This window comes from Aegilops tauschii, chromosome 7 (genome assembly GCF_002575655.3).
Source record: "Aegilops tauschii subsp. strangulata cultivar AL8/78 chromosome 7, Aet v6.0, whole genome shotgun sequence".
Taxonomy (NCBI): Eukaryota; Viridiplantae; Streptophyta; class Magnoliopsida; order Poales; family Poaceae; genus Aegilops; species Aegilops tauschii.
This window is the reverse complement of record NC_053041.3, coordinates 599432820-599458261: the sequence shown is the minus strand read 5'-3', so window position 1 is coordinate 599458261 and position 25442 is coordinate 599432820. Positions and strand designations below refer to the sequence as shown.

At 48.3% G+C, this 25442-nt stretch overlaps 2 protein-coding genes across 2 annotated transcripts; one reads left to right on the top strand and one right to left on the bottom strand.

Moving 5' to 3' along the window:
* Positions 1 to 11258: 11258 nt before the first annotated feature.
* On the top strand, positions 11259 to 11681 carry LOC109771779 (putative ripening-related protein 7). The gene has a single exon (XM_020330477.1). The coding sequence runs from the start codon at positions 11259 to 11261 to the stop codon at positions 11679 to 11681; it is 423 nt and encodes a 140-aa protein (XP_020186066.1).
* A 428-nt stretch (positions 11682 to 12109) lies between these two features.
* On the bottom strand, positions 12110 to 15981 carry LOC109771778 (ubiquitin-conjugating enzyme E2 22). The gene is made up of 7 exons (XM_020330476.3): positions 15575 to 15981; positions 14102 to 14222; positions 13853 to 13997; positions 13501 to 13578; positions 13290 to 13402; positions 13041 to 13144; positions 12110 to 12824 (listed from the first exon to the last, which is right to left on the bottom strand). Exons 2-7 carry the CDS (start codon positions 14111 to 14113, stop codon positions 12533 to 12535), a joined length of 744 nt encoding a protein of 247 aa, XP_020186065.1. The 5' UTR covers positions 14114 to 14222; positions 15575 to 15981; the 3' UTR covers positions 12110 to 12532.
* Positions 15982 to 25442: the final 9461 nt, after the last annotated feature.

The following is a 25442-nucleotide window of genomic DNA, read 5'->3' as shown; positions in this document are numbered from 1 at the left end:
CACCACCCCCACGCCGCAAGACGGAGGAAGACCATCGCCACCGCCATCGCCCCCGGTTTAGCCCGGCGACAACAGGGGAGGAGAGGAAGGGGTTGACAGCCCCGGTGGCGGCAAGGGCCGGGGAGCCTCCCGAGTCGCCCTTGCCGGGGCGATGCCGGGGTTTAGGGGTCCAAAACTTGATGTGACTGATGCACGCGTGTATGTACAAATGCTTCCACAACAAAATATGTATGTACAAATGCAGTAAGGATTTTTCTTTTCTTTATATTGTATTAGCCCTATTGCCCTTCACGTATGTAAGGCTCTTGATTGTGTTCAAATTAAAGTACATAGCTGCTATGTTCGACCTCTATGTGAACACAACGTCATCTCTCAAATACTCGAAAAGACAAGAAAGGATCTTAGCATTTACTGAAATCAAACATAACGGGCATAAATTAAAATCGACTTTAGTGAATTATATTTATTTTGTGTGCAAGCATAACAACATGGTTGCCATCAAACAAGAAATAATCTGAGTCCAAGGGCATAATTAAGTTTCGGAATGCGCTAAGCCATAGTTGTAGTGGGATTTCTTGGGAGGATGATGGTGCAAAAGTGCCCACCTTCTATGCACATTTATTACCAAGTGTAGAGTACAATATGTTTTTACCCCTAAAAAACAAGTGTAGAGTACCAAAAACACCCATCCATATTTGCAGGGAATTAGCAAGGTTCCAAGACATAGATAACAGTCTCGGAAAATTCACGGGAGCGCTCGTCCTCGGCTTTTCGTGATATCAGACTAGCCATAGTGGGGAGTACTTAGAGTAGTAACATGCATATGTTACTAGTTTATGTTACTATCTTTGTAGTGGGGAATAACATATATGTGGTGTCATGCAACACTCTATTTATTAGCTTGTAGACTCATCTTGTCTTGGTATGTGCATGTTACTCATAGCACGAGTAACTAGCTATGTTACCACACACACCTCTCTTTCCTTATTAATTACTTGCCACATCATCTATTTTCCCTAGATATGTGTGATGTTACCACCTATGTTACTTCCACTGTGGGTAGTCTCATGCAGCATTCGACATCTTTGACACAGCGTCAGTTGTGGGACAGAGTTGATGAAGAACTAGACTGGTCACAGTGAAACATATCATAGGCCAACCTACGCGCTAGCCGACCGCCCCAAAATTTGGCTGGTCGCGCGCAGGCCGTCGGATGCGAGCTATGTGGGTCGTCGGATCTGGTAAAACGGTTTGCCCCGAGCTTCTTCTTTCTCTCGCAGCTCCCACATCTCGCGTCGGCCGTGCCTCCTGTCGCCCTGATACATCTCCAACGTATCTATAATTTTTTATTGTTCCATGCTGTTATATTATCATTCTTGGATCTTTTACAATCATTTTATAGCAATTTTATATCATTTTTGGGGACTAACCTATTGACATAGTGCCCAGTGCCAGTTGCTGTTTTTTGCTTGTCTTTTACATCGCAGAAAATCAATAACAACCGGAGTCCAAATGCAGCAAAACTTTTTGGAGATTTTTTCTGGACCAGAAGACACCCGGTGGGCCAAAGAAGTACCAGAGGGGAACCACTACAGGAATCAGACAGTTTGCCGTCAGGCAAGTACAGACGGCAAAGGCTGAAATACAGACGGCAAAGATTTTTCCGTCAGCTAGCTGACGGCAAAGAGTGACGGCAAAGACTAAGTCAGCAAAGAGTACTTTGCCGTCAGCTTTTTATCGGGAAGACGGCAAAGTCTTTGCCGTCAGCCAAACTGATGTTTTGCCGTCAGGCGATTTAATAATAGACGGTAAAGAAAAGCTCGTTTGTTGTCAGCCGATTTAGTAACAGACGGCAAAGGAGAGCTCCTTTGCCGTCAGCCTCATAAAATCACAGATGGCAAAGAATTTTTTCTATTAAAATAATCTAGAACAACAATCCAAGTGTAGAGAGCTCCTTTGACGGACAAAGACGAACACCAGAGTATCCATCGACACTTTGTTCGACGAATCAACGATGAATGAACAAATTTCACAATACAAAATTACTATATTTACAAAGAATACATCATCACTTGGTGATCCAAGGCAAAACAGAATACATCATTACTCTATTTACACAGAATATTTCACAATAGCAGCCCCGAGATCCAGCACGTACAACCATTTTGAGTTCGCTCCACGCCAGCGCCTCCCCTGCGAACATCCCCTATGCTCGTGGTCGCCAGAGCAACAGCAACCAGCAGTCGCGCCCCTCTCCCTTCTCCTTTCTTTCTCCAAAAACAGAGCACACCGATGCCACCATGGATGCCTGAGGAGCTGCCGCCGCTCCTCGAGGCCGCGGCCGGTGCCAGGGGTCGAGGCTGGCGAGGCCTGCGGGGGTGACGGGCGACGGGGCCTGGAGGCCGGCGAGGGCGACGGGGCTAGGAGGCAGCCGGGGGCGACGAGCGACGGGGCCCGGAGGTCGCCGGGGGCAACGAGCGACTAGGCCGGGGCCGGCGGGCAACAAGGCCAGGGCCGACGGACGAGATGACGGCATGTGAGGCCGGGGCCGGCCGGCGAGATGGCGGCCAACGAGGTGGCGGCGGGAGCCAGCGGGCCTACGGTGGCGACAGGGGAAGCGGCCGGGGCCGGCGGCGCTGGGGGTGAAGGGGCAGTGGCGGCGGCCGCCGGGCGAAGTGGTGGCCGACGAGGCCAGGACCGGGGCGCGAGGTGCTGACCGGGGTGGGGGTCAAGGTGGTGGCGAGCGCCAGCCGGCTTGTTCTATTTGGATCGAGGAGAGAAACAAGAGAGACAGAGAGAGACGTGCGGTGGGGATGGGAATAAGGGAGGCAGGGTGTGGCGCGTGTGGGTGCTGCCCTGGGGGCGCGTGCATCGTGGGTGGGTGGGATGTGCGTCCAGACGGCCTGGTGGGTGGGGATGTACGTCTTAGATCTTGCCATGTCATCGATCCGCGTGATGTGCTTCCTCTTTGCCATCTGCAAAACAAAACACAGACGGCAAAGAGCTCACTTTGCCATCTGCCAAAAAAACACAGACGGCGGAGATTCTTTGCCGTCTGCCTAAACAAATACAGACAGCAAAGATTCTTTGCCGTCTGGGTTGATTTTTGCAGACGGCAAAGTGAGCTCTTTGTCGTCTGTGTTTTTTCTCGCAGACGGCAAAGTCTATTTTGCCGTTAGTGTTTCTTTGTCGTCTGCTGATGACGGCAAACCCTTTCTTTGTCGTCTGCCCGATGAAAAGTTGACGGCAAAGACGCCCCCTGGCGGCAAATTAGATGTTTCCTGTACTGAACTCCAAGGAGAGCACAACCGACCAGGGCGTGCCTGGGGGCCCAGGCCTGGCCAGGTGGGTTGTGCCCACCTCGATGGCCTCCCGCACCGCCTCTTCGCCCTATAAATTCCCAAATATTCCAAAAACCCTCGGAGACCCTAGATCAGAAGTTCCGCGGCTGCAAGCCTCTGTAGCCACGAGAAACCAATCTAGACCCCGTTTCGGCACTCCGCCGGAGGGGAAAATCATCACCGGTGGCCATCTTCATCATCCCGGCGGCCACCATGATGAGGAGAGAGTAGTTCACCCTCGGGGCTGAGGGTTTGTAGTAGTAGCTATGTGTTTAATCTCTCTCTCTCTCTCTCTCTCTCTCTCTCATGTTCTTGAGATGTCCACGATCTTGATGTTTTGCGGGCTTTGTTAATATAGTCGGGTCATATGGAGTTTTCCCCTCTCTATCTTGTTGAGATGAATTGAGTTTTCCTTTTGAGATTTCGTTTTATCGGATTGTATACCATTATGGATTTGAGAACACTTAATATATGTCTTGCATATGAATACCCGTGGTGACAATGGGTGTGACGCCCCCGATTTGACCGTGCACTAATCATGCACGCAAATGTGTACGATCAAGATCAGGGACTCACGGGAAGATATCACAGCACAACTCTAAAACATAAATAAGTCATACAAGCATCATAATACAAGCCAGGAGCCTCGAGGGCTCGAATACAAGTGCTCGATCACAGACGAGTCAGCGGAAGCAACAATATCTGAGTACAGACATAAGTTAAACAAGTTTGCCTTAAGAAGGCTAGCACAAAAGTAGCAACGATCAAAAAGGCAAGGCCTCCTGCCTGGGACCTCCTAACTACTCCTCGAAGCCGAACTCCATGTAGAATCATCCTCGGGATCTCTAGCTCCTGGACTCTAGCATCTGGTTGCGACAATCCGGTATAGAAAAGGGAAAAGAGGGAGAAAAGCAACCGTGAGTACTCATCCAAAGTACTCGCAAGCAAGGAGCTACACTACATATGCATGGGTATATGTGTAAAGGGGCATATCGGTGGGCTGAACTGCAGAATGCCAGAATAAGAGGGGGATAGCTAGTCCTGTCGAAGACTACGCTTCTGGTAGCCTCCATCTTGCAGCATGTAGAAGAGAGTAGATTGAAGTCCTCCAAGTAGCATCGCATAGCATAATCCTACCCGGCGATCCCCTCCTCGTCGCCCTGTTAGAGAGCGATCACCGGGTTGTATCTGGCACTTGGAAGGGTGTATTTTATTCAGTATCCGGTTCTAGTTGTCATAAGGTCAAGGTACAACTCCGGGTCGTCCTTTTACCGAGGGACACGGCTATTCGAATAGATAAACTTCCCTGCAGGGGTGCACCACATAACCCAACACGCTCGATCCCATTTGGCCGGACACACTTTTCTGGGTCATGCCCGGCCTCGGAAGATCAACACGTCGCAGCCCCACCTAGGCTCAACCGAGAGGTCAACACGCCGGTCTAAATCCTATGCGCGCAGGGGTCTGGGCCCATCGCCCATTGCACACCTGCACGTTGCGAGGGCGGCCGGAAGCAGACCTAGCCTAGCAGGCGTTCCAGTCCAATCCGGCGCGCGCCGCTCCGTCGCTGACGTCAAAAAGAGCTTCGACTGATACCACGACGCCGGGATACCCATAACTACTCCCGCGTAGATGGTTAGTGCGTATAGACCAAATGGCCAGACTCAGATCAAATACCAAGAACTCGTTAAGCGTGTTATGTCGAAGTAACCGCGGACGCCGTCCAGGGCCAGGCCCACCTCTCACCTAGGCGGTCTCAACCTGCCCTGTCGCTCCGCCACAAAGATCCACTTGCGGGTACTCCTACGAGCCGACCCGACTTTAGTCATCACATGTGTCATGTATATAGTATATAAGTATATACCCGTGATCACCGCCCAAGTGATCACGGCCCGATAGTATAGCACAGCAGACGGACAAGGATGTAGGGCCACTGATGGAAAACTAGCATCCTATACTAAGCATGTAGGATTGCAGGTAAAGGTAACAACAGTAGAAGCAAGGGCAGGCTATGCATCAGTATAGGATTAACGGAAAGCAGTACATGCTACACTACTCTAATGCAAGCAGTATAGAGAAGAATAGGCGATATCTGGTGATCAAGGGGGGGCTTGCCTGGTTGCTCTGGCAAGTAGGAGGGGTCGTCAACTCCGTAGTCGAACTGGGCAGCAGCAGTGTCGGTCTCGTAGTCTACCGGAGAGAAGAGGGGGGAAGAAACAGTAAATACAATGCAAACATAAGCATGACGATGCGTGACATGACAATGAGCAGTGCTAGGTGTGCCCTAACGCGACAGTAGTTGGTACCGGCGAAGGGGGGAACATCCGGGAAAGTATTCCCGCTGTTTCGCGTTTTCGGACAGACAGACCGGAGGGGGAAAGTTGCGAGTTTGATAGGTAGGGAGGTGTGGTGGACGAACGGACTGCGTATCCGGATTCGTCTTGTCGTTCTGAGCAACTTTCATGTACAAAGTATTTCCATCCGAGTTACGGATTAAAAGATATGATTTTCAAAAGAATTTATTAATTTCTGGAATTTAATTAATTATTTAATTTAATTCAAAATTTGGATTTATGACATCAGCATGAGGTCATGCTGACGTCAGCAGTCAACGTTGACCGTTGACCTGGTCAACCTGACAGGTGGGTCCCACCTGTCAGGGGCTGTTAGCTAATTAACTACTATTTAGTTAAATTAATTAACTAATTAGATTAGTTTAAACAGGATTAATTAACTTAATTAATTTAGTTAGTTAATTAATTAATTAAATTTATTTTTATTATTTGTTTTATTTATATATTTATTAATTAATTTATTATTTTTATTATTATTATTTTATTATTTTATTGTTATTATTTTAAATCATTTTTTTCTTTTTCGTTCTGTGGGCTGGGCCCCATTGGTCAGCTGCCCAGAGGGCCTAACGGGCTCGCGGGCCAGCAGCCTATGGGCGCAGGGGCGCTGCGGGCGCTGGGAGGAGCCGGGCATCGGGCGTTGGCGCCCGACTGGGCGAGCGCCCAAATCGACAGGCAGGGGGGGCGCCAGCAGAGGCGCGGGCGAGCGTGGGGAGCGGCAGCAGCGGCGGCCGGCGTGGAGCTCCGGCGGGAGGCAGAGGCGAGCGAGGTGGACAGCAGTGGGGGGAAGCGGGCGGCAGGGCGGAGCGGGGCCGCGCGGGCGAGGCGTTGGAGAGTAGCAGCAGCGGCCAGCGCGGGAGGGACGGCCACGGCGGAGCAGGGGCGGTAACGGGCGACGACGCGGGGAGCACGGGCTGGGGACCCCCAGGGCACGCACGGGGTGGCCGGTGCGTGGGCACGGACGCGGCTGAACGTGGCGACGGAGCGGGGCACGGCGCGTGCGGAACCCTGGTGAGCCCGAGGCACGGACGCGGGAGGGCTACGGTGGCGCGGTGAGCGTGCGTGCGTGGCGAAGAGAGGAGGGAGGTGAGGCGGAGGCTCACGGGGGAGAGGGCGCGGCTATGGCCGTGCGGGCGTGCGTGTGTGCGGTCGGCCTCGATCAGAGGCAGGGAAGGAGGAGGACGAGGCCGTGGCCTCACCGAGGTTTGTAGGGACGGGGCAGCGGGGCTCGTGGAGGGGGTCGGGGACGACGACGACGCAGGCGAAGCAGTCCGGCGAGGTGGCATCGGCGACGGGGACGGGGAGCGCCGGCGACGGAGAGGACCGCGGGGGTGGCGTCCGGCGATGGTTCGCAGGGGGGTCGAGCGGCTCCGGCTCGAGCGAGCCGACGGGGAAAAAGGCGAGGAGGTGCTCCGGTGACGGGGTGGCTCCGGCGAACGGTGGCGAGGGGCGACGATGTGGGCGGGATCGGGCGATGGGGCACCGATCCAGACTGGATCGAGAGAGAGAGAGAGGAGGGAGTGGGGATCGTTCCCGATCCAGATCGGGTCGGGAGGGGAAAGGGGGGGTTCGGTTGGGCTAGGGTTTCCCCAGGGGGGTTATGGAGAGGAGATGGGTGGGCCGTCTGGGTTAGTGGCTGGCCGGCTGGGCCGTTTGGCCCAGTTGGCCGGGGGGTTCTCTCTCTCTCTTTTTATTTCCTTTCTTTTTCCTTTTTTATATATATTTTCTTTTCTATTTTATTCTTTTAATTCCTGTTTTATAAAATATAAATACAACTCCTAAATTAATGTTATAATTTATTCTACTGCCCCAAAAAGTTTGACACCTGATTAAAATAGTTTGCATTATTATTATTTTTAAAAGGCATTTAATTAATTGTCATAGCTGCTGTTTTAATTACTTTAGAGCCTTTAAACATTTTATCAAAGCTTGGTCTCTCCACCATAATTGCTTACGATTTATTTGAAACAACCCGAACATTTTAGTTTTAATTTTTGAAAACTTTTGTTGTTTGCCATATTTTGAATTTGAATTTCGATCCGGTTTTGAACTAACGCGAGATTATCAACTCTAACAGAGGTGACGTGGCATCATTAGCGTAGGTTTACTATAGCATAATTATCCGGGCGTCACAATGGGGTATTATTTTGATTCACTTGATATTTGCTTTGGCACTCAACTCGCGGATTCCCGAAGTGACATTGGGGTAATCTATGCATAGGGGTTGATGCACGTTCTCGTCTTTGTTTCTCCGGTAGAAATCTTGGGGCACTCTTTGAGGTTCTTTGTGTTGGATTGAGTAGTATGAATCTAAATTTGCTTTGGTGTTATTTTAGTACAAACTCTTGGTTAGATCGATCGAAAAGAATAGCTTGGTGTTATTTTAGTACGAACTCTAGGATAGATTGATCGGAAAGAATAGCTTTGAGGTGGTTTCGTACCCTACAACAATTTTTTCTTATGTTTTCCGCTAGATAAGAACTTTGGAGTGATTCTTCATCGCACGTGAGGAATGGTTATATGATCCAATTATATTAGCACTGTTGAGAGATTGCACTAGTGAAAGTACGGACCCTAGACCTTGTTTTCAAGCATTGCAATACCGTTTGTGCTCACTTTTATCGTTTGTTACCTTATTGTTTTTATTTATTCAGATTATAAAAATATATTTCTACCATCCATATTACACTTTTATCACCATCTCTTCGCCGAACTAGTACACCTATACAATTTGCCATTGTATTGGGTGTGTTGGGGACACAAGAGATTTCTTGTATTTGGTTGCAGGGTTGTTTGAGAAAGACCATCTTCATCCTACGCCTCCCATGGATTGATAAACCTTAGGTCATCCACTTGAGGAAGAATTGCTACTGTCCTACAAAACTCTGCGCTTTGAGGCCCAACACGACTCTACAAGAATAAAGTTGTGTAGTAGACATCACGAGTCGCAGCACCGCACCGCGTGCCACTCCACTCTACATTGTCATCGTTCTCGTCATCGTCGTAGTTGTTCGCAGCAACCAACCACCAACATCTCGTCGTTCTCCTGTCGCGCTTGAAGCTCCCTGATAGTTCATGAAAAAAATGGATGAAGCTCCCCCCCACCCCACCCAACGCTGGTTGCAGCTTTTTTTCTCCGATATCACCGGTCACGCCCCACCGTCGTTCCCCAACCCAGCACCAAGCATTTTGGTCGGTTCCAGCAATCCTTTTCGCCGATTGAAGCACACAAAAAAAGGTCGCCTGAGCACCTGTGCGGCTGCTCACCACCATGGATGTAGCAATCCTGGTCGCTGGTTCCAGCAAATCCAAGTGCCGGTTCCATCAAAAGCAAAAATGCCGCCACAGGTTGCTCCGGTCGGTTGTAGCAGAAGGGACGATCGGTTCCAGCAAACCTTCTCACCAATTGCAGCAAAAAAGATCATCCGTTCCAGCACCTTGGCAACTGCTTCACCACCATGGATGTAGCAATCACAGTCGTTGGTTCCAGCAAAACCATGTGCCGGTTCCATCAAACAAGATTGCCACCGGCAGCTGCTTCCGCCGGTTGTAGCAAAAAAGACGGACGGTTTCAACATCGGGTGGTGTCTATTGTAGCAACATAGTTTGCCGGTAGTAGCTCCCAACCCACTAGGTTCCAGCGCCGGCGGTGAGCAGCTTGTAGCACCCATGGCTGGGCGGTTTCAGCATCAACGGTGGCCGAATCCAGCACCGGTGGTGGGTAGTAGCACCCAGGTGGTGCGGGGTGTGCTAGGGCAGCTCATGGCGGTGTCGCGGCGCTGGTATGACCATGAAATAGCGCGTCCAAAGATAAAAAAAGGAGAGCGACGCCTGAAGAGATAGAGCTAACCTGAGTGGTGCGTGGGACCCAGGCCATGCATGTGGGCTGTTCGATCAGTTGTGATCGCGTGCCTCGCGCGCGACCGGCTGAAGCTTCAGCTGGTAGGCCGGGCACAATCCAGTGTAAACCACAAAGAAAAGATCAATGCATGGTCGAGGAAATTGCACAGACCACCTACTTTTGGTGCTAGTGTTGCATAGAACACCTACTATACGGGTTAGTTGCACAAAGCACCGCATATTGAGGTAATTCTATGCAGCTAGGTCTAATCCACCATTTGAGTGTGTTGACATGATTTCTAACAAATGGGTCCAGTTTGTAAGTGCACCGCGGCAAAAAAAAACAGGTCGCATCAGCACCCAACTAGAAATGTCAATATCTCGCAATTCTTTGCTTCAATTGAGCTGAGGTTTTTCTATAATACTAGTGAGTGTATGTATGGTTTATTATTTTTTTACATTTTTTGAAAATGTTAAATTTGAACAAAAAAATGAACGAGCCAACTAACATTGCAAATATCTCACAAACTGTTGGTCCAAATGAGTTGTCTTTTTCCCAGAATAGTATTGGTTACATGTGTGATTTATAAAATTGTTTTGCTCTTTTTTTTTAATTTTGAATTTTGAGTAAAAAATTTGTATGAGCCAATGTAAACTGCGAATATCTCATTATAATGTGATCCAAACCAACTGAAACTTTCCTTCATTACTAGTTACATCTAGCTTAGCATACCACAAACTTTCATGTGAAAAGATAAGATTGCTATACATATCTAAAACGATTCATAAATAGGCACAATATTCAAAAATAAAATCGGTAGCACCAAGATATGACAAATATTGTCGCTGTCAGGCTTTAGCATCCACGTGGTTGTCATAAAGTCATTATTGACATCATCAAGTCTCGTGCACCAACATATTACCACCATGAGGTTCTAGCATCCAAGTAGTTATCATGTGACCATTACAGACATCATCAAGTCGCACACACCAAAAGATTACCGCCATGAGGTTTTAACATCCAAATACTGGGCGGTTTTGCAATGTTAGTTGGCTCGTTCAATTTTTTTTGTTCAAATTTAACATTTTGAAAAAATGCAAAAAAATATATAATAAACCATGTGTTCACCCACTAATATTCTAGAAAAAATCGAGCTCAATTGGAGCAATGAATTGTGAGATATTGCCATTTCTAGTTGGCTGCTGATGTGGCTCTTCTTTTTGTCACCGATGCACTTATAAACTGGACCCACTTGTCAGGAATCATGTCAACACATCAAAATGGTGGATTAGACCTAGCTGCAACGAATTACCCTAAAATGTGGTGTTTTGTGCAACAAATCTGTAAAGTGAGTGTTATGTGCAAAATTAGCACCAAAAGAAAGTGGTTTGTGCAATTTCCTCATGCGTGGTCAAATCTGGCACACCAGTTGCCGTAGCGCCATGAAACCCAAATAATATCACGTGGTGGTCTCAACGATGCAAGTGAATGCTAAATCAGGAGATCGAGAATCCTACTTCTGCGGTCTTCGATGAGTTGTTCCTTGACAACTCACACGAGGGCGGCATGCACACATGTGTAAGTACGTCGCTCGCCTTGTCTTTAGACTGGCACCAACACGAATGCACCATCCTATATAAACTCCTGGAACCAACTGCTCTGCGCCAACTGCAAGCAGCAGCAAAGCTAAGCTTATAAAACGCGAGCAGTAGCTCAACTGCCATGGCGAACACTACCAAGGTCATAGCAATTCTCGGCGCCATCCTTGTTCTCCTGCAGGTGTCGTCGTGCGCCGCCGGCCGGCATCTCCGCGACACCCCGGCGCTGATGTTCTTGAGGGGCTTCGATAAAGGAGATTTGCCCGGCGGCTGGCCGGCGAGCTGCGACGGCAAGTACTACAACGACGGCCTCCTCCTGGCGTCGGTTGCCTCACAGTGGTACGCCGGCCGGTGCGGCAAGATGATCAGCATCAGGGACCGCCCCGGCGGGCGCGCTGTGGAGGCCATGGTCGTCGACGAGTGCGACTTCGGCAAGGGCTGCGGCGACACCGAGCTCAGCACGTCGCCCGCCGTGTGGAAGGCACTCTGGAACGGGGTCGACCCCGGCGTCCACCAGGCGGCCGTCACCTGGTCGGATCTCGACTGAAACACGCATGCATGGCAAATCGAGTCATCTCTTGCTTTGGGCTTCGTTCAGAGTGTTCAGTGTCAGCGCCGTTACTGCGTGCTTACCGGCCTCCACGGCTGAGCTGTACGTAGCTGAATAAAACTACATGTGTGCAGATAATAGACTTACATCTAAGTGTCAGTCAGTGCAGGACGACCTCAGTTTGCTAGTCCTCCACGAGACCATGAGCAATGCATACCAAGCAATATACTTCAGCATCATCATCCCGTAAAATTTTGACTTCATCAGATTCTTGATGCCGCCTACATGATTCCCCTTTTAGCTTAGCAGCCATCGCCGGTAGCGTTCCAGTGTTTCACCAATCACCATCTCCTGAAATTTAATCGAGCAGTAATGTACGCTCATAATATGACTCGTTAACGAAACTAGTTCAACATCACGCCAGATACCGGTTTAAATCACTTGATTTTGATGAGCATATATATAGCCAGAGCTAAATCACCAAGTTTGATGACTTTGCAAAATTACTGTTTCTTTTCAGATAGAAAAATCTCTACCACCTATTGGGAAGAAAATGTTTCTCCGCCATTCAAGTTCACATCGAACCATTAAATCACAAACAGACGCCGGAACAGCAGCACTAGTAAAGTATACAGGACCAGGAGAGGCCCAGCAGCGCATAATTATTCTGCCTCCACAGTTTCTGCTCAACAGGGTCCAATAGTTGGGCACGAACAGAAGAGAAGCAATCCTTCCCTCGCAGACAACCATAACCAGTTTCTTCTCGTTATTTCTGGGACTCTGGCACCGCCAGACAACTAAGTACAGAACAAATATGAGGAGCATTGACAGTTTGGTTTGCTTATATATTATAATCTCTTCAAACTCTTCTTCCTCGCATCCATCTTCTTCTTATCGACGGGGACTTTCACGGCAAGTGGCCCGTCCTTCCTGGGCGCTGCCGATGCTCCACCTGAGACAGCAGAAGGAGCAGCGTTCCGGTCCTGCGAATTTGGGCCAAATGCTTTTGTGCCGGTAGAGGTAGATATTGGCGCAAGAACAGTATGAGGCTGGCCCTTATTCAGAGCTGCCGTTGACTCAGAGATAGCTCCACTCTTGGACTTGCTCTTGGGTCTGAGAGCATGGATACTGGTATATAGCCTGCATATGGAGCACAATGGCGGGATCAGTAACTAGCTACAGCCGCACCAGATGTTTCGGTGAGAAGTCTGGTCCAACTTGACAAAACGGTAGCAGTGGCATTCTAGGTGTTCGCATTGTTTGAATACACCATCCCAGTGCAACTTTAACCAATAAGAACAAACATGAAGCACCACATGACACCATGCTGGCCAAATGAAGTTGAAGATTACTGACCTTGCATGCCGTGCATACTCCTCATAGTTCTCAAGCAGCAACTTCCCAGCTTGTTCATTCAGGGCAGATTCAGGAAATGGCTCAATCAGGAGGCATCTCACTACCTGTCAGCAAGCAATTTCTAGGAAGTCAGCCACATCCTATGCAGGTAGTTCAAACTTCTTCCATAACCAAATACTAGAAAATGCTTACAAAACAAATCATGCACTACAACGACATGGGTTGTTGTGTGTTGAACTTCAAGCTTACCAGCAGAACATGCCTTAATCCAAGGCTAGGATTCCAATCCTTCTTCAATGTGTTAACACATATCTCACCACTAGTTGCAATGTTCGGATGGAAAATTTTAGTCGTGAAAAATCCTGCAGATTAAACAAGGCCAACAGACTTTCAACTAAAGCTCTACTTCAGGAACTAAACTAAAGTATGGACAACAATGGAAGTCTGACAAAATGTCTACCTTTTGGAGGTGACTGAGGGAAGTCACGAGATAATATTAGCTTCATCCGGAATATTCCATTCTCATATGGAGTTCCAGCTGTACATGCCCAGGTTCAGGTTAAGAATGCAATATCAGAAAGTAGTGTAATAGGAAAGAAACGCTGCTTTAAGACTTCATGTTCTTTAATTTACAAAAGCCAGAGGCCGCAAGCTCCTACTTGACTAGTGATGAATAAGAATGTGATGGAAAGACAAGAATAGAAAAGGGGCACCATCATGCAAGTAGCAGCGCATAAGCACATAACTTATTAGTGCAAAGCACACAAGATGGGAGGTGTAAAGCAATGTATTGTATCCTGACAGAATCTTACCAGGGCCCTCAATATCAGCAAAAATAGTGGCGAAGTCATCGTCATTAACAATAACTTTGATCCCTTCTGGAGGTGAGTCATCAAGGTTCTTCAGTTCTTTAGCCAATTGCCTGATGACAGTTGGTGGGAGGTTCTCGTTGGTCGCCTTCAGTGACGTGAATAGACCATTAGAATCATGGAAGACAGCATATAACTCTTTCCCACATATGTTCTCTTGAACACTCAAATCTGAAAAAAAATTATCCTCACCATGGAAGCCATAACAGCAGACAGCTTTAAGGTGCTCGCTAGCTGCTGACTTATTTTTGTATGTACCCTTTAATGACAACAAAGCCTCAGGACTGCAAAATTTGTGATCACCAAACTGAACCTACAAGAAAAAGTATGTAGGAGATCAGATAGAATGAATAGGTATAGAACAATATAAAATAAAGATATTTTAGAAAATTGAGTGTGAAATTCAATCTGATACCATGAGAGGAGTGTGTGTGTGTGGGGGGGGGGGGGGGGGGGGGGGGCATGTTCTGCTTTCGTAATGGCGTATCTTGGTAAGAAAAAAGAGCACCTTACATGAAGTGTAGTACTACAATTATTGTTGTGTGGATGTCCATAAACTTACCAAACATAATCTCAAACATTCAGACTACGAACAACCGCTATAAGTAATGACTTAATGGCACCACGTGATATATGACTAATGCCTGCAAGCGGTGATTTATGCCCCAAGTTATTGCAGTACTGTTAGTCGATGAAGGTGCCATTTATGCAGCCTACTTTATCTCCTCTGACTATCATGCCATTTGAACACAGAAAAAATTATTCCAGCTCGATAAAAAACTCGACCAACAAGCACTAGCACTCGTGGCCTTTTTATATTTATTAAAAGAGACAGCTGAGCACCACAGGGAATACATGCCTCGAACCCGGGTGGGCTGAGCAAGCGCAGATGCTGTTAGCCAACCACGCGACGATCAGTTCTTAATGATTCCAACTACGAATATCACCTTTTATCCATTATTTCCAGCACCGTATATATGCAAGTAAGCGTGTGCTCGCACATGCTAGGCGCACGTGTGGGCGCTATGCCAGTAACTTAATGCTGCTAAACGATGGTGCTGCACGTGTGAATGAAACATCAGTAACTTAATGCTGCTACACAACGGTGCTGCACGTGTGAATGATACATCGGTAAATTTATGCTGCTGTCATAATTGTGTCAATTTTGTACGGAGCTATTTACGCGGGTGAATTTACTCAAAAAGGAACCATCAACTTCTGCACCCCCTGTTTTCCCCGCCATCCATACACGTCGCGCCACAACCCCTTCCCGGCTTCCCGCCAATGCACTATCCTGCACGCAACTCCAGACACAAGCACACACGATGATTGCTACATCTAGGGGCTGTTACCATTTGACCTTGCGTTCCTGCATGATCCCAGGGCCCCAATGGCCATTGCTAACTCCTAACGAGCAACAGAGGCGTTGTGCATCTACTTGACGCACAAGAACTAGGACGAAAACAGAACGCCCCTCCCAGAATTCAGCGAGATGTCTCCGCTAATGAACGAGATTGGATCGGATTAGATACAAGACCAATCGGTCGGAGCAGGCAACCAGCGTCTCCTACGCACCCTACCACCGCTAGGACGCGAAGTGAAACACCAGCGCGGAACCGAACGACACATCCATCCTGCAAGACAACTCGACTTCTCATCGCTTACCAGGTAGCGGACAAGGCGTCGGAGGAGACCGCCGCTCGCCGGATCCGCCACGGGGGGGTCGGGAAGGGGTCGGTCGGCTGGGTGCCGCGGCGGGGAGGGGAGGGGAGAGTGCGAGCAGTTGAGGCGGTGGGCGGCGGGGAAGAGGTTGGGAGAGGATTGCGGCGAGGAGCGGCCGGCGGCGGTGGGGGGCTCGTCGGCGGGGGAAACCCTAGGCTTCCGATTTGGGGGAGGGAGGGGGGAGAAGGAGGCAAGTTAAAAAGTGATTGGGATTTGAGAGGGACTCGACAGCCGACCGAGATCCGTCGGGGGGATCCGACCGTTGACGTCTCGTGGACCCACGCCCGGGCCGGCCCAGGAGCCCGTGCGTGTCCCGGCCCGTCTCTGCCGACGCAGCGGCGGCAGGCCACGAGCACGAGGGGCTGTGCTAAAAAGACGAGCACGAGGGATTTTTTCTGAAAAAATGGAAGAAAAAAAAACGAGCACGAGGGGCTGTGCTAAAAAGACGAGCACGAGGGATTTTTTCTGAAAAAATGGAAGAAAAAAAAACGAGCACGAGGGGCTGGGCATCGCGTCGCCGGCCAAAGCATTTTTTTAACACAATACACACGCAAGCGTTCGTATACACGCGCATACACTCAGCCCAATGAACGCACACACGCACACCTTACCCCTATGAGCACCTCCAAAGACTGAGCCGACATATCATCTTTAAATTTACGAAGTCACCGTAGGCACCTCGTCGTCGACGGGAATGTCTCCTCCCACTAAATGCGCATCGCCGGAAATGCAGAAATAAATCCAGGAATAAATGCGAGCAGCAGGATTTGAACCCCGGTGGGCTGGGAATACCACAGTCCTCTAACTATCCAACCACGGGTTGGTTCACCAAAGCATTTTTGGACGGTAATATCTGGCGAACATTTTCCGTGACGGGTTGGCATTTGCGAACGTTGCAAGTTTTAATATCTGGCTTAGTACCTAAAAGGTTCTCATAGGGGTAGCGTGTGTGCGTGCATCCATAGAGGTGAGTGCATGTGCAATTGTATTGTGTTAAAAAAACATTCACCCTCGCAACTTCACCTAGCTAGTTTTCCAAAGCCTTTCTTCCGACCTCTTATCCACCAGAAGATCTTTACCCTGACCCAAGTTTCAATAGTGTCAAACACCATCTCGAGCAGACTTGTGTTTCCATCATTATCTTTCAAAATGTTTCAGTCCCCTTCGATGATGTAGTGAAGAACAAAAACGAAGATGTCTTTTAATCGAGCATCGCGGTGTAGACCCCAGGCTCTTTGCATAGCCCTTTCGAAAGCATGTATATTCAAGGGCCTCGGCGCGCATACCTTGCCCACTGCCGACCACTTTGGAGTTTTGGGCAGATCCGGTCCAGAATCAGCGAAGAACAAGCCCTTTGATTCCTTCTCAATCAAAATTGCCCCCCCCCCCCCCCCCCCCCGGCCTTGCTGAAAGGCTTGCAGCCTCCTCCAAAGATTTGCCATCAACCGGAGATCTTGGGGGATCCCTGCTTGTGGATACATCCATCGTTTTCTTCGGAGTTGATGTCTTCGTCAGAGTAGTCACAACTCGTCCCACCCGTGCCTCCATTGAGATCCTGTGCGGAGAGGAGAACACCTAACAGCTAGTGTCGGGACCACACACGTCGTAGCCTCTACACCTCCGGATAAAACCACCCACATATGAGAAACCCTAACCCTAGGCGCTGCCTATCGATCGCTTGGACAATCGCGTCTCAGTCGCCGCAAGGTTTAACCTGTGGTGGACCCACGTTGCTGGATGATCTTGACACGGTAATTGCTTTTTTTATGGAAGGCATTCATGGCTAGCTTTATTAAAACTCAAATAATAGTTACATCGTCTGCCAAAAATTTAGCAATTAAAACAGGAGGTGCATCCACCCATACAGAAGGAGTGTTTTACACGCCCTCACTCAGCTAGCTCATGAGCAACAACATTAGACTTTCTATTACAATGCTCAATAGCAACCTTCCCTGACTCTCTTAATAGCTCTCTGCAATCATCTAAAACTGGAGCCGCCACCATAGACTGTATGACGTAGAGTATTGACCACTATAATGTTGTCCATCCTTACTAAGGCATTGCTGCACCCCACGCTTTGAATTAACTTTAAGCCTTCAAGGAGTGATGTCGCTTCCACGGAGACGACATCTGCCACATTCACAAGGCAGAGGTAGATGCAGCAATAAGATTACCTTTGTGGTCTCTAACTGTAGCTCCACACAATAATTACTTAGCTCTACTAACTATCTCACAACAACCATAAAAAGGAGCAGCGACAGAATTCATCAATCAAACAAGAATCCAGGTCAGCAATCACAATCCACAACCCCATATGGTAGCCCACGTACTGACGGTGAACAGTCATATTCTCGGAAATAAAAACAGTGAGCAGTGCCACCCTATCAACTTTTTAAAGAGCCGTCCACCACACTGAACAGTAACGACATTGGCCAGGCACGTCGCTGGACTGTGTGTCTGTGTGTGGTCGTCGCCGGTTCCCAACTGGCCAGCACTGTTCTCGACCGGCCGGCCGTGCGCAGGAGGGGCGCGCCAGTTCAACCAAATAGTTGACCCGTATCACTGCACCGGACGGTGAGATGCAGAGATGGGACAAGCCAAAGGTCCCATGCACGTGTCGGTTGAAGCTTCAATCTATAGCGCTGGGCTGGAACTGGAAGGATGAATAATCCGCCGACACGTAGTACAGTACGTGCTTATTGGTGAGACCTGCAAACCCTTTTTGTTGGCGAGCAGCCATTATGGTCTGCAACTCTGATTCCTAGAAGGCATGAAAAAAAAACAAAAACAGTACTCTGAAAAAGTTACTTTCAAAAGCATTTTGAAGTACTGAATTTGTTTTTTTTGCCACGCCTTACAGGAATGTGATTTCATGATGAATTTTTGCAGGCACTTAGAACTTTTGTCAATGTTTCTCTCAAAAAAAATTGGAATTTTTTTAAAAAAATTAATATTTTTTTCGATTTTACTGTTCATGCGGGAGCATATGAGCTCAGGATCAAAAGATGACTTTCGCCTAATAATATCCTACGTACACATGCTCTCTTTTATCTGCTCTTAGTTCACTCGGATATTATTAGTTCAAATCATTTTTTAATAATGGAAGAGAAAGTACTAGTAGACAAGTTTATGCCAATTAATGCCACTAGTCTCTCTTGAAATTTTAACTTTTACTAGTATTGCTTCTCGTGTAATTATTTAAAAAAATCATTTACCATGTTACATATTCTTATACTTTTGCATCCATTTAACAGTTTGTCTACCCACGCCCCCTCTCACTGACACTGTTGTCCCGCCCGCAGGTTCATCTTTGTCCTCCCAACTTCCTCTCAACCTCTACTTGAAGGCCTTACTGAGCGCCAGAAGGAGCTGGAGAGGATGTAAGAAGCGAAGGCGGAGGATGAGCCGACTATGGGCGAGATGGCTGAGCAGAGGAGGCTAACGAGCAGCCGACGATGAGCTCCACGTGTTTGGCTTACAACATGGATATTAGAAAAAACATTGGGTACAATGTAGATGCACACGCACACACCATCACACACACACACTGTCGTGGAATTTGTCACGGCAGATGTCCTAGTGTGAGGACTTAGTCGCGAGGCCAGCGCATCTATGTGGTAACTTGAGAGGGGTTGATTGGGATGAGAGACGCGGGGCGGTTCAACGCACAAGACAAGGGTTTAGACAGCTTCGGGCCCCGGGAAACATCATCCGGTAATAACCCTACATGCTGTTTGAGGCTAGGTCTCATTATGATCATGAGGGAGTCGCCGGTAAGCCGGCTCTCCTCTAGTTGTGTCTAGCCCTCGAAATTATTGCTTCTTGCTTGTCCCTCTTTGGGGAGCCCTGCCCCTCCTTATATAAGTTGAAAGGGCGGCTTACATGTAGAGTCCTAGTAGGACTAGGACTAGTCTATCTTCTCTTACAAGTTAATTACAAGTCCGGGTCTTGTTTCCTTGTAAAGGAAATATTCGTCATCCCTTTCCTCTTAATCCGGCCCATCATAACATGAGCCGGCCTTCTGGGCTTTGAGCCTTGTTGTCCATCTGACCCGCCCGCCGGGTTACTAATGAGCCGCCAATTCCGGCCGGGTCATACCGCGGGATATATCCCCGACATTAGCCCCCAGTTTAATTTGGATTTATCCATGTTAAACTGATCCTGTAAAATAAACACAAGAACAAACTTGATAGGTTGTGCTCCGGGTTAAATTTTGTAAGCCGGCACCTGATCATCTTTAAATCCTTGTCATTTCTTTCTTGATACATGCCCATGAACTCATAGAAAATCTCCTTTAGTAGATATGTTCAAACTTTGTGAATGCAAAAAATCCAGATACTTCTTTTGAGAAATCCGGGTCAATAGGCCAACTTCAGAGTCAATTTGCTGGCATTGGTCTCTTATAGAGAAATATTGTAAGAAACAATCCACTTGAATCGGCTTTCAATGCTCTGACTTGACAAAAATATTGGTCTTCAAATATTCAACTTATATTCATCCGGCTTAAAGATATAAAACTTGCCGGTTTATGAGTACCATAATTGCCGGGTTATAAATAGATGATGCCAAGTCATAATTGTCGGCAACGCCGGTTTATGATTGTTAATGACGCCGGTTTACAGACACAGGGTCATAATGATTGGTGACACCGGATCAATCTGGTTTTGCTCAAAACAGAGAAATTGAAGATATTTCTTTGATAATAATATAATACCTGTAGCCCCCAAGTCTTGAGCAGAACAAAGCGATGGCTTAAGACTTGCTTCAATATGAATACTGCCACTTTGAAGAAATCCATGTTGTTCATCCCAATCACTAGTAAAAACTGAATATTCCATATTACGTAGCCCCCAAGTGCCGGGTTGTCATGCTTGCAGCAACCTGGGACTTGTAATTGCCTGATTCTCAAAAACTTCAACCAGTGTAGCCCCCAAGGGCCGGGTCATTGTGCAATAATGAGCAGGGACTTTATAAATATGATCATGTAAATTTGAACAGCAATGTGTAGCCCCCAAGGGCCGGCTTAGTAAGATAATACTGAGCTGGGACTTTTCATTAAAAATAATCATATGATGTAACCCTCACCATGGGGCTTGAACCCACGTCCACAAGGTTAAGAGCTTTGTGCTTTACCAACTAAACAGTGGATCCTTCAATATAATGGATTAAGACTTATGTACCTTGAATTGTTGACAGGAGCAATTGGTAGCCCCCAAGGGCCGGTTTATCATAATATGATGAGTCGGGTCTTCAACAAGGCCAATAAAAAGTAATCTTGCATTAGCCCCCAAGTGCCATGGTGCATGCTGGCAGTGACATGGGACTTGCACATTTGATGTAATCTCAATTTGAATAATGTAGCCCCCAAGTGCCGGGTTGTCAGCCTGCAGCGACTCGAAACTATTCCTTCCATTGTAGAATAAATCATATCCATTGATAAAATAATAGCCATTGCGCTGAAGCGACTTTGAAAACCTCAATCATAATATTAGTTTCTGATAACCATAATAAAAATCCAGCCATGTTGGCTATTAAAGATCTGACTAACCCGGTTTGAAAACCTCAATCATTCAAATCATAATGAAAATCCAGCCAAGTTTGCTATTTAAAGATTCCAAATACCTTATCTGTTGACAAGTAAATCCGGAGTTTAAATACCCGGCGGCTCTTGGCTGATGGCGATTTATTACGCCTCCATTGTAAGCCGGAATTTTTACAACCCGGCGGCTTATAGCCTTTGAGAAAACCAATTTCAATCTTTGATGATGGGCTTGAACTTAATCATTATGTAAGTCATAGCCCTGTAAATCCTGCACAGAGTTCAAACAACATATGCCCTGGCGACTTAACGTTAAAAGCCAGGGCGGGTAACCACCCAAATGTAGTCTTATCCTGCACACAAGTAGATCACAAGATCCCTTGGCGGTTTACCGCAGGGCGGGTCATAATATCTCACATATAACCACTGTGATATTGAATTTGTACTACCGGTTTACATGACCTGTGCAGTAAGGGTGATAACCCAATCTTTAGAAATCAAGACTTCCAAATGTTTATGATTGTCATATGATGGTGACTTATCATCCAAAGTCAAACCGGGTTAAATAGCAACCACTCATATACACTTTAGATATGATCAAAAGAGCTTCAAATAAAATCCAAAAATTGTTTGCAAAAAGAGACTTCAAAAAATTTGAGGCTTCTGATTCGAATACGATCAGAAAACCGTCCCAAAGGGGTTAAGCTAAGATTCGAATACGATCATATAGCCCCCAGTGGCTTTGGCGTTGCCGATCAAGAGGGTACCGACAGCTATGTTCTCTTTGGTTCGAATACGACCTATGTTTGAACAGGAAGCCCCCAAATGACCTTGAGAGTTGTTTAACGACGCTGATTCGAATACGATCCACGTCGGTTCCCAGAAGGGGTTGAGCTATGATTCGAATACGATCAAGAAGCCCCCTAGTGAGCTCGGCAGTGTGCCGATCAAGAGGGTACCGACAGCTATGTTCTCTTTGGTTCGAATACGACCTATGTTTGAACAGGAAGCCCCTGGTGATCATGAGAATATTTAACGACTCTGATTCGAATACGATCAGGGTCACACCAAAAAGGTTAAGCTAAATTCAAATACGATCAGCTCCCAATGGTCATTAAAGCAGGGTACCTATATTTGAGTTGTGCTTTGTAACAGACTCTCTTTGGTCCCTTTAATTTTTACTGAGAACTCGAACTTTGCGAGAGATAACCTCTTTTTGAACCGGAAATTTGTAAACCGGATATTAAGAGCTTCAAAGCTTTATAAGATACAAATTTACCTTGAGCCGGACGATTGAACCGGATTTGAGAGCTTCAAAACTTTGCGGGAGAAAGATATCTCTTGAACCGGATTTTAAACCGGCATTATTATTTGAACCGGCAATTTTCTGACGGCCTTTAAAGTTTCATCAATATGGTAGCAGCCTCCGGAACCAGGTTATCATTCCCTCCAACGACCCGGGGTTCCCGAGTCATGTCACTGTAGCCCCCGAGTCTCAAGATGACTCGAGGAGTTGGCTTGAGATTCTCCATATTTAACCGTGATATAAACCGGCATAACTTGTATATCATTGGTGTTGATAACACGATGTGTATCCACAGAAGGTTAAGGTGACTGCGGCGGGTTATAAATGATCCCGTATGAGCCGTGTCAGCAACTCGGCCAATGGTTCCTTCCAACTGGCTGTTTGAAGTTTAACCAAACTGTAGTGACAGCGACTCGTGCACCTGCCCATTGAACCATCTAGTGCAGACGACGGCTGATAATATATGATAATTTGCCTCCAGTTTGTTGGAAGAAAACCGGGCTTCCCAAGTAGTGACTTGCTCATAATCAATAAACAACTCATCCAGCCAAGTGCGGCCTGGTGTGTTGATATAGATCAGGCCGCGAGAGACGGACGGTAAAGACGATCGTAACATCAGAGGCGGCACAGACAGATGAGTCGGCCGTGGCGTTGTAAACCGGTGCGGACGGGTGAGTTGTCCTCCTTGTTGTAAGCTGGCGTGGTCGCGAGAGACGGCCACGGCGTGGTAAGCCGGTGCGAGGGTCCGTTGAATAACGAAGACCACCTGTGCCAAAAGATGTTGGCGTGCCTCCATCTCCGCAGTATAATATCACTTTTTGTCATAAATAATTGCCCTGTATAAGCAATATTGCAGACCAAGGCAAACATAAACTATTCTTTGACAAAAATAATATGTACTAAAAATATATTTTAGATGGATATCACCTGATGTGTTTAGGCCGAAAATAATCCGCTATGAAGTTGATGATCACTAAGTGAAACTGGAACCTTTCACGGGTGAATCGGCCGTGGGAGCAGACAGATAAACCGGCCACGGTGTTTGTGAGCCGGTGCGGACGAGCAAGTTGTCCTCCGCGTTGTAAGCCGGCGCGGACGCGTGAACCGGCCGCGAGGGCGGACGGGCAAGTCGTCCGCGGCGTTGTAAGGCGGTGCGGACGGGCGATTTGGGCGCGGCAGCGGTAGTCGGTGCAGGCGCGAGAGTTGGCCACGGCATTTAAACCGGCGCAGGCGCAAGAATTGGCCATAACGTTTAAATCGGCGCGAGCCTCCTGTCCATAGTACAACGCCACTTTTGTAGTGGACTTTGTCCTGCATAAAATATATTGAAAGACAGAGTAGCTGTTTCTCAAATAATTTAATATGTGCTAATAAAATATATAGACAAGATAGCACATGATATTTTCGTCGAAAACCTTCAGCCATAAACCTGCAGCAAGGCGGCGGTTTAAACCCGACATCGAGCAGCTCAGGAGAGACCCTCCGGGTCATGCTCTTTTTTTTTCATATGTCCACAGAACGGAGTGGTAGGCTGGCTGCTCCAGATTTACTTGCCCATTACTGCTTTATGGACGGCTCGTCTTTATTGCTTTTGCTGCATACTGCTGGAATCCCATACTGCCCTGGTTGTGCCATCTGCGGCTATATGTTTTCTCAGTTCACAAACTTTCGAAATTTCACGAATGCCAAGCCAAAAGCATCCATTGTCTCACCCCTATCTTGCTGAACCTGAACAAGTACTTCAACCCGCTGTGATGCACTATTGAGCCGCTGCTCCCAATCCTGCATCTTCTGCTACTCCAGAATAGGGACAATTGACATAAGGCCATGATGGCCAGGCCAACAGGAGCTACAGCCTCCGTCGGCCAACGGGCGGCGAGGAGAGGCCTCGAGCGACGGAGGCGGGACAACCAGCCTCGAAGCACGGCGGCAGAGGTGCGCGAGAGGCGTGATGAAACAACGCGGGGCCAGGCCTGAAGCTGTGGCGACTTGCAGCGGATGTGAATCCATAGCAGCTTGGACCGAGTGAAAAAATGAGCCGCCGTCGTTCGGCAGAAGCGGCTCCCGGAGGTGGCTCAAGGTGGAGGCGGAGACCAGCACAGGCTACTCACATCGACGGGGTGAGTCAGCTTGGCAGGGGCTGCGAATTGCGTGGACGGGGCGCGCAGTGGTATGAGCCAGCAGAGGGCGCAGGCGAGGTGAGCTCGCGGCAAGGCGGAAACAAGGTCAACCCCCGCGGCATCGGCGACTCAGGCGAACGGCCGTTCAGCGGCGATTCGTCAACAAGGCGGAGGTGAGGGCGGCGCGCAGCCGGGTCGTAGGAGGCTGGTGCACGCGGCCGCGGGCGGACGCGGCCCGGCAGGGCTTTGGAGGCGGCGGCTTGAGGCCGTGGGGACGGCGCGAGGCAGGGCCGGCCCGAGGCGGCTTGGAAACCAAGGCGGCCGAGGGACGCCGGCGAGGCGAGCAGCAGCAGCAGCAGCAGTGGTGAACCGGCGATGTGGAGACCAGATGGAGGGGCTCGGCGACTCGCCGGAAAGACCACACCACGGGGGTGGCTCGAGGCAGCTCAGGGCCGGACCAGTGGGGGCGGTTCAACGCGGCGGCGGCGGAGCTGTACTATCCATCTGAGGCGGAGGCGAGGCCAGGCCGGGACAAGAGGCAAAGCTGTACCCACGATCCAATCCGGGTCGTAGCCTCCCTGTTTTTTTTTCTATCAATGAACGGATGGCTACAGGTGATACAATAGCTAGCACCGTAGTATTACTTGCAACCACATAGCAGACCGTCTCGGATTCCAACAGTAATCTATCAAATCCCCTGGTGAATTGCTGTGTCGCTATTGATTCCAAAAGTTTATATGGCAGCGTAACCGGACAGGTCTCGAACTTCCGTGCCGTGACAAAAACAGTGATTTGGCGACCCGGACATATTGCCTGGTCACGTGCGGAAACACAACAACAGAGATT

Coding starts and splice junctions, on each gene's coding strand:
- LOC109771779 (XM_020330477.1), top strand. CDS start 11,259: ATGGCGAACACTACCAAGGTCATAGCAATTCTCGGCGCCATCCTTGTT.
- LOC109771778 (XM_020330476.3), bottom strand. Junction 13,145..13,289: donor GATTAAGGCATGTTCTGCTG/GTAAGCTTGAAG, acceptor GCTTGCTGACAG/GTAGTGAGATGCCTCCTGAT. Junction 12,825..13,040: donor GAGTATGCACGGCATGCAAG/GTCAGTAATCTT, acceptor CTCCATATGCAG/GCTATATACCAGTATCCATG.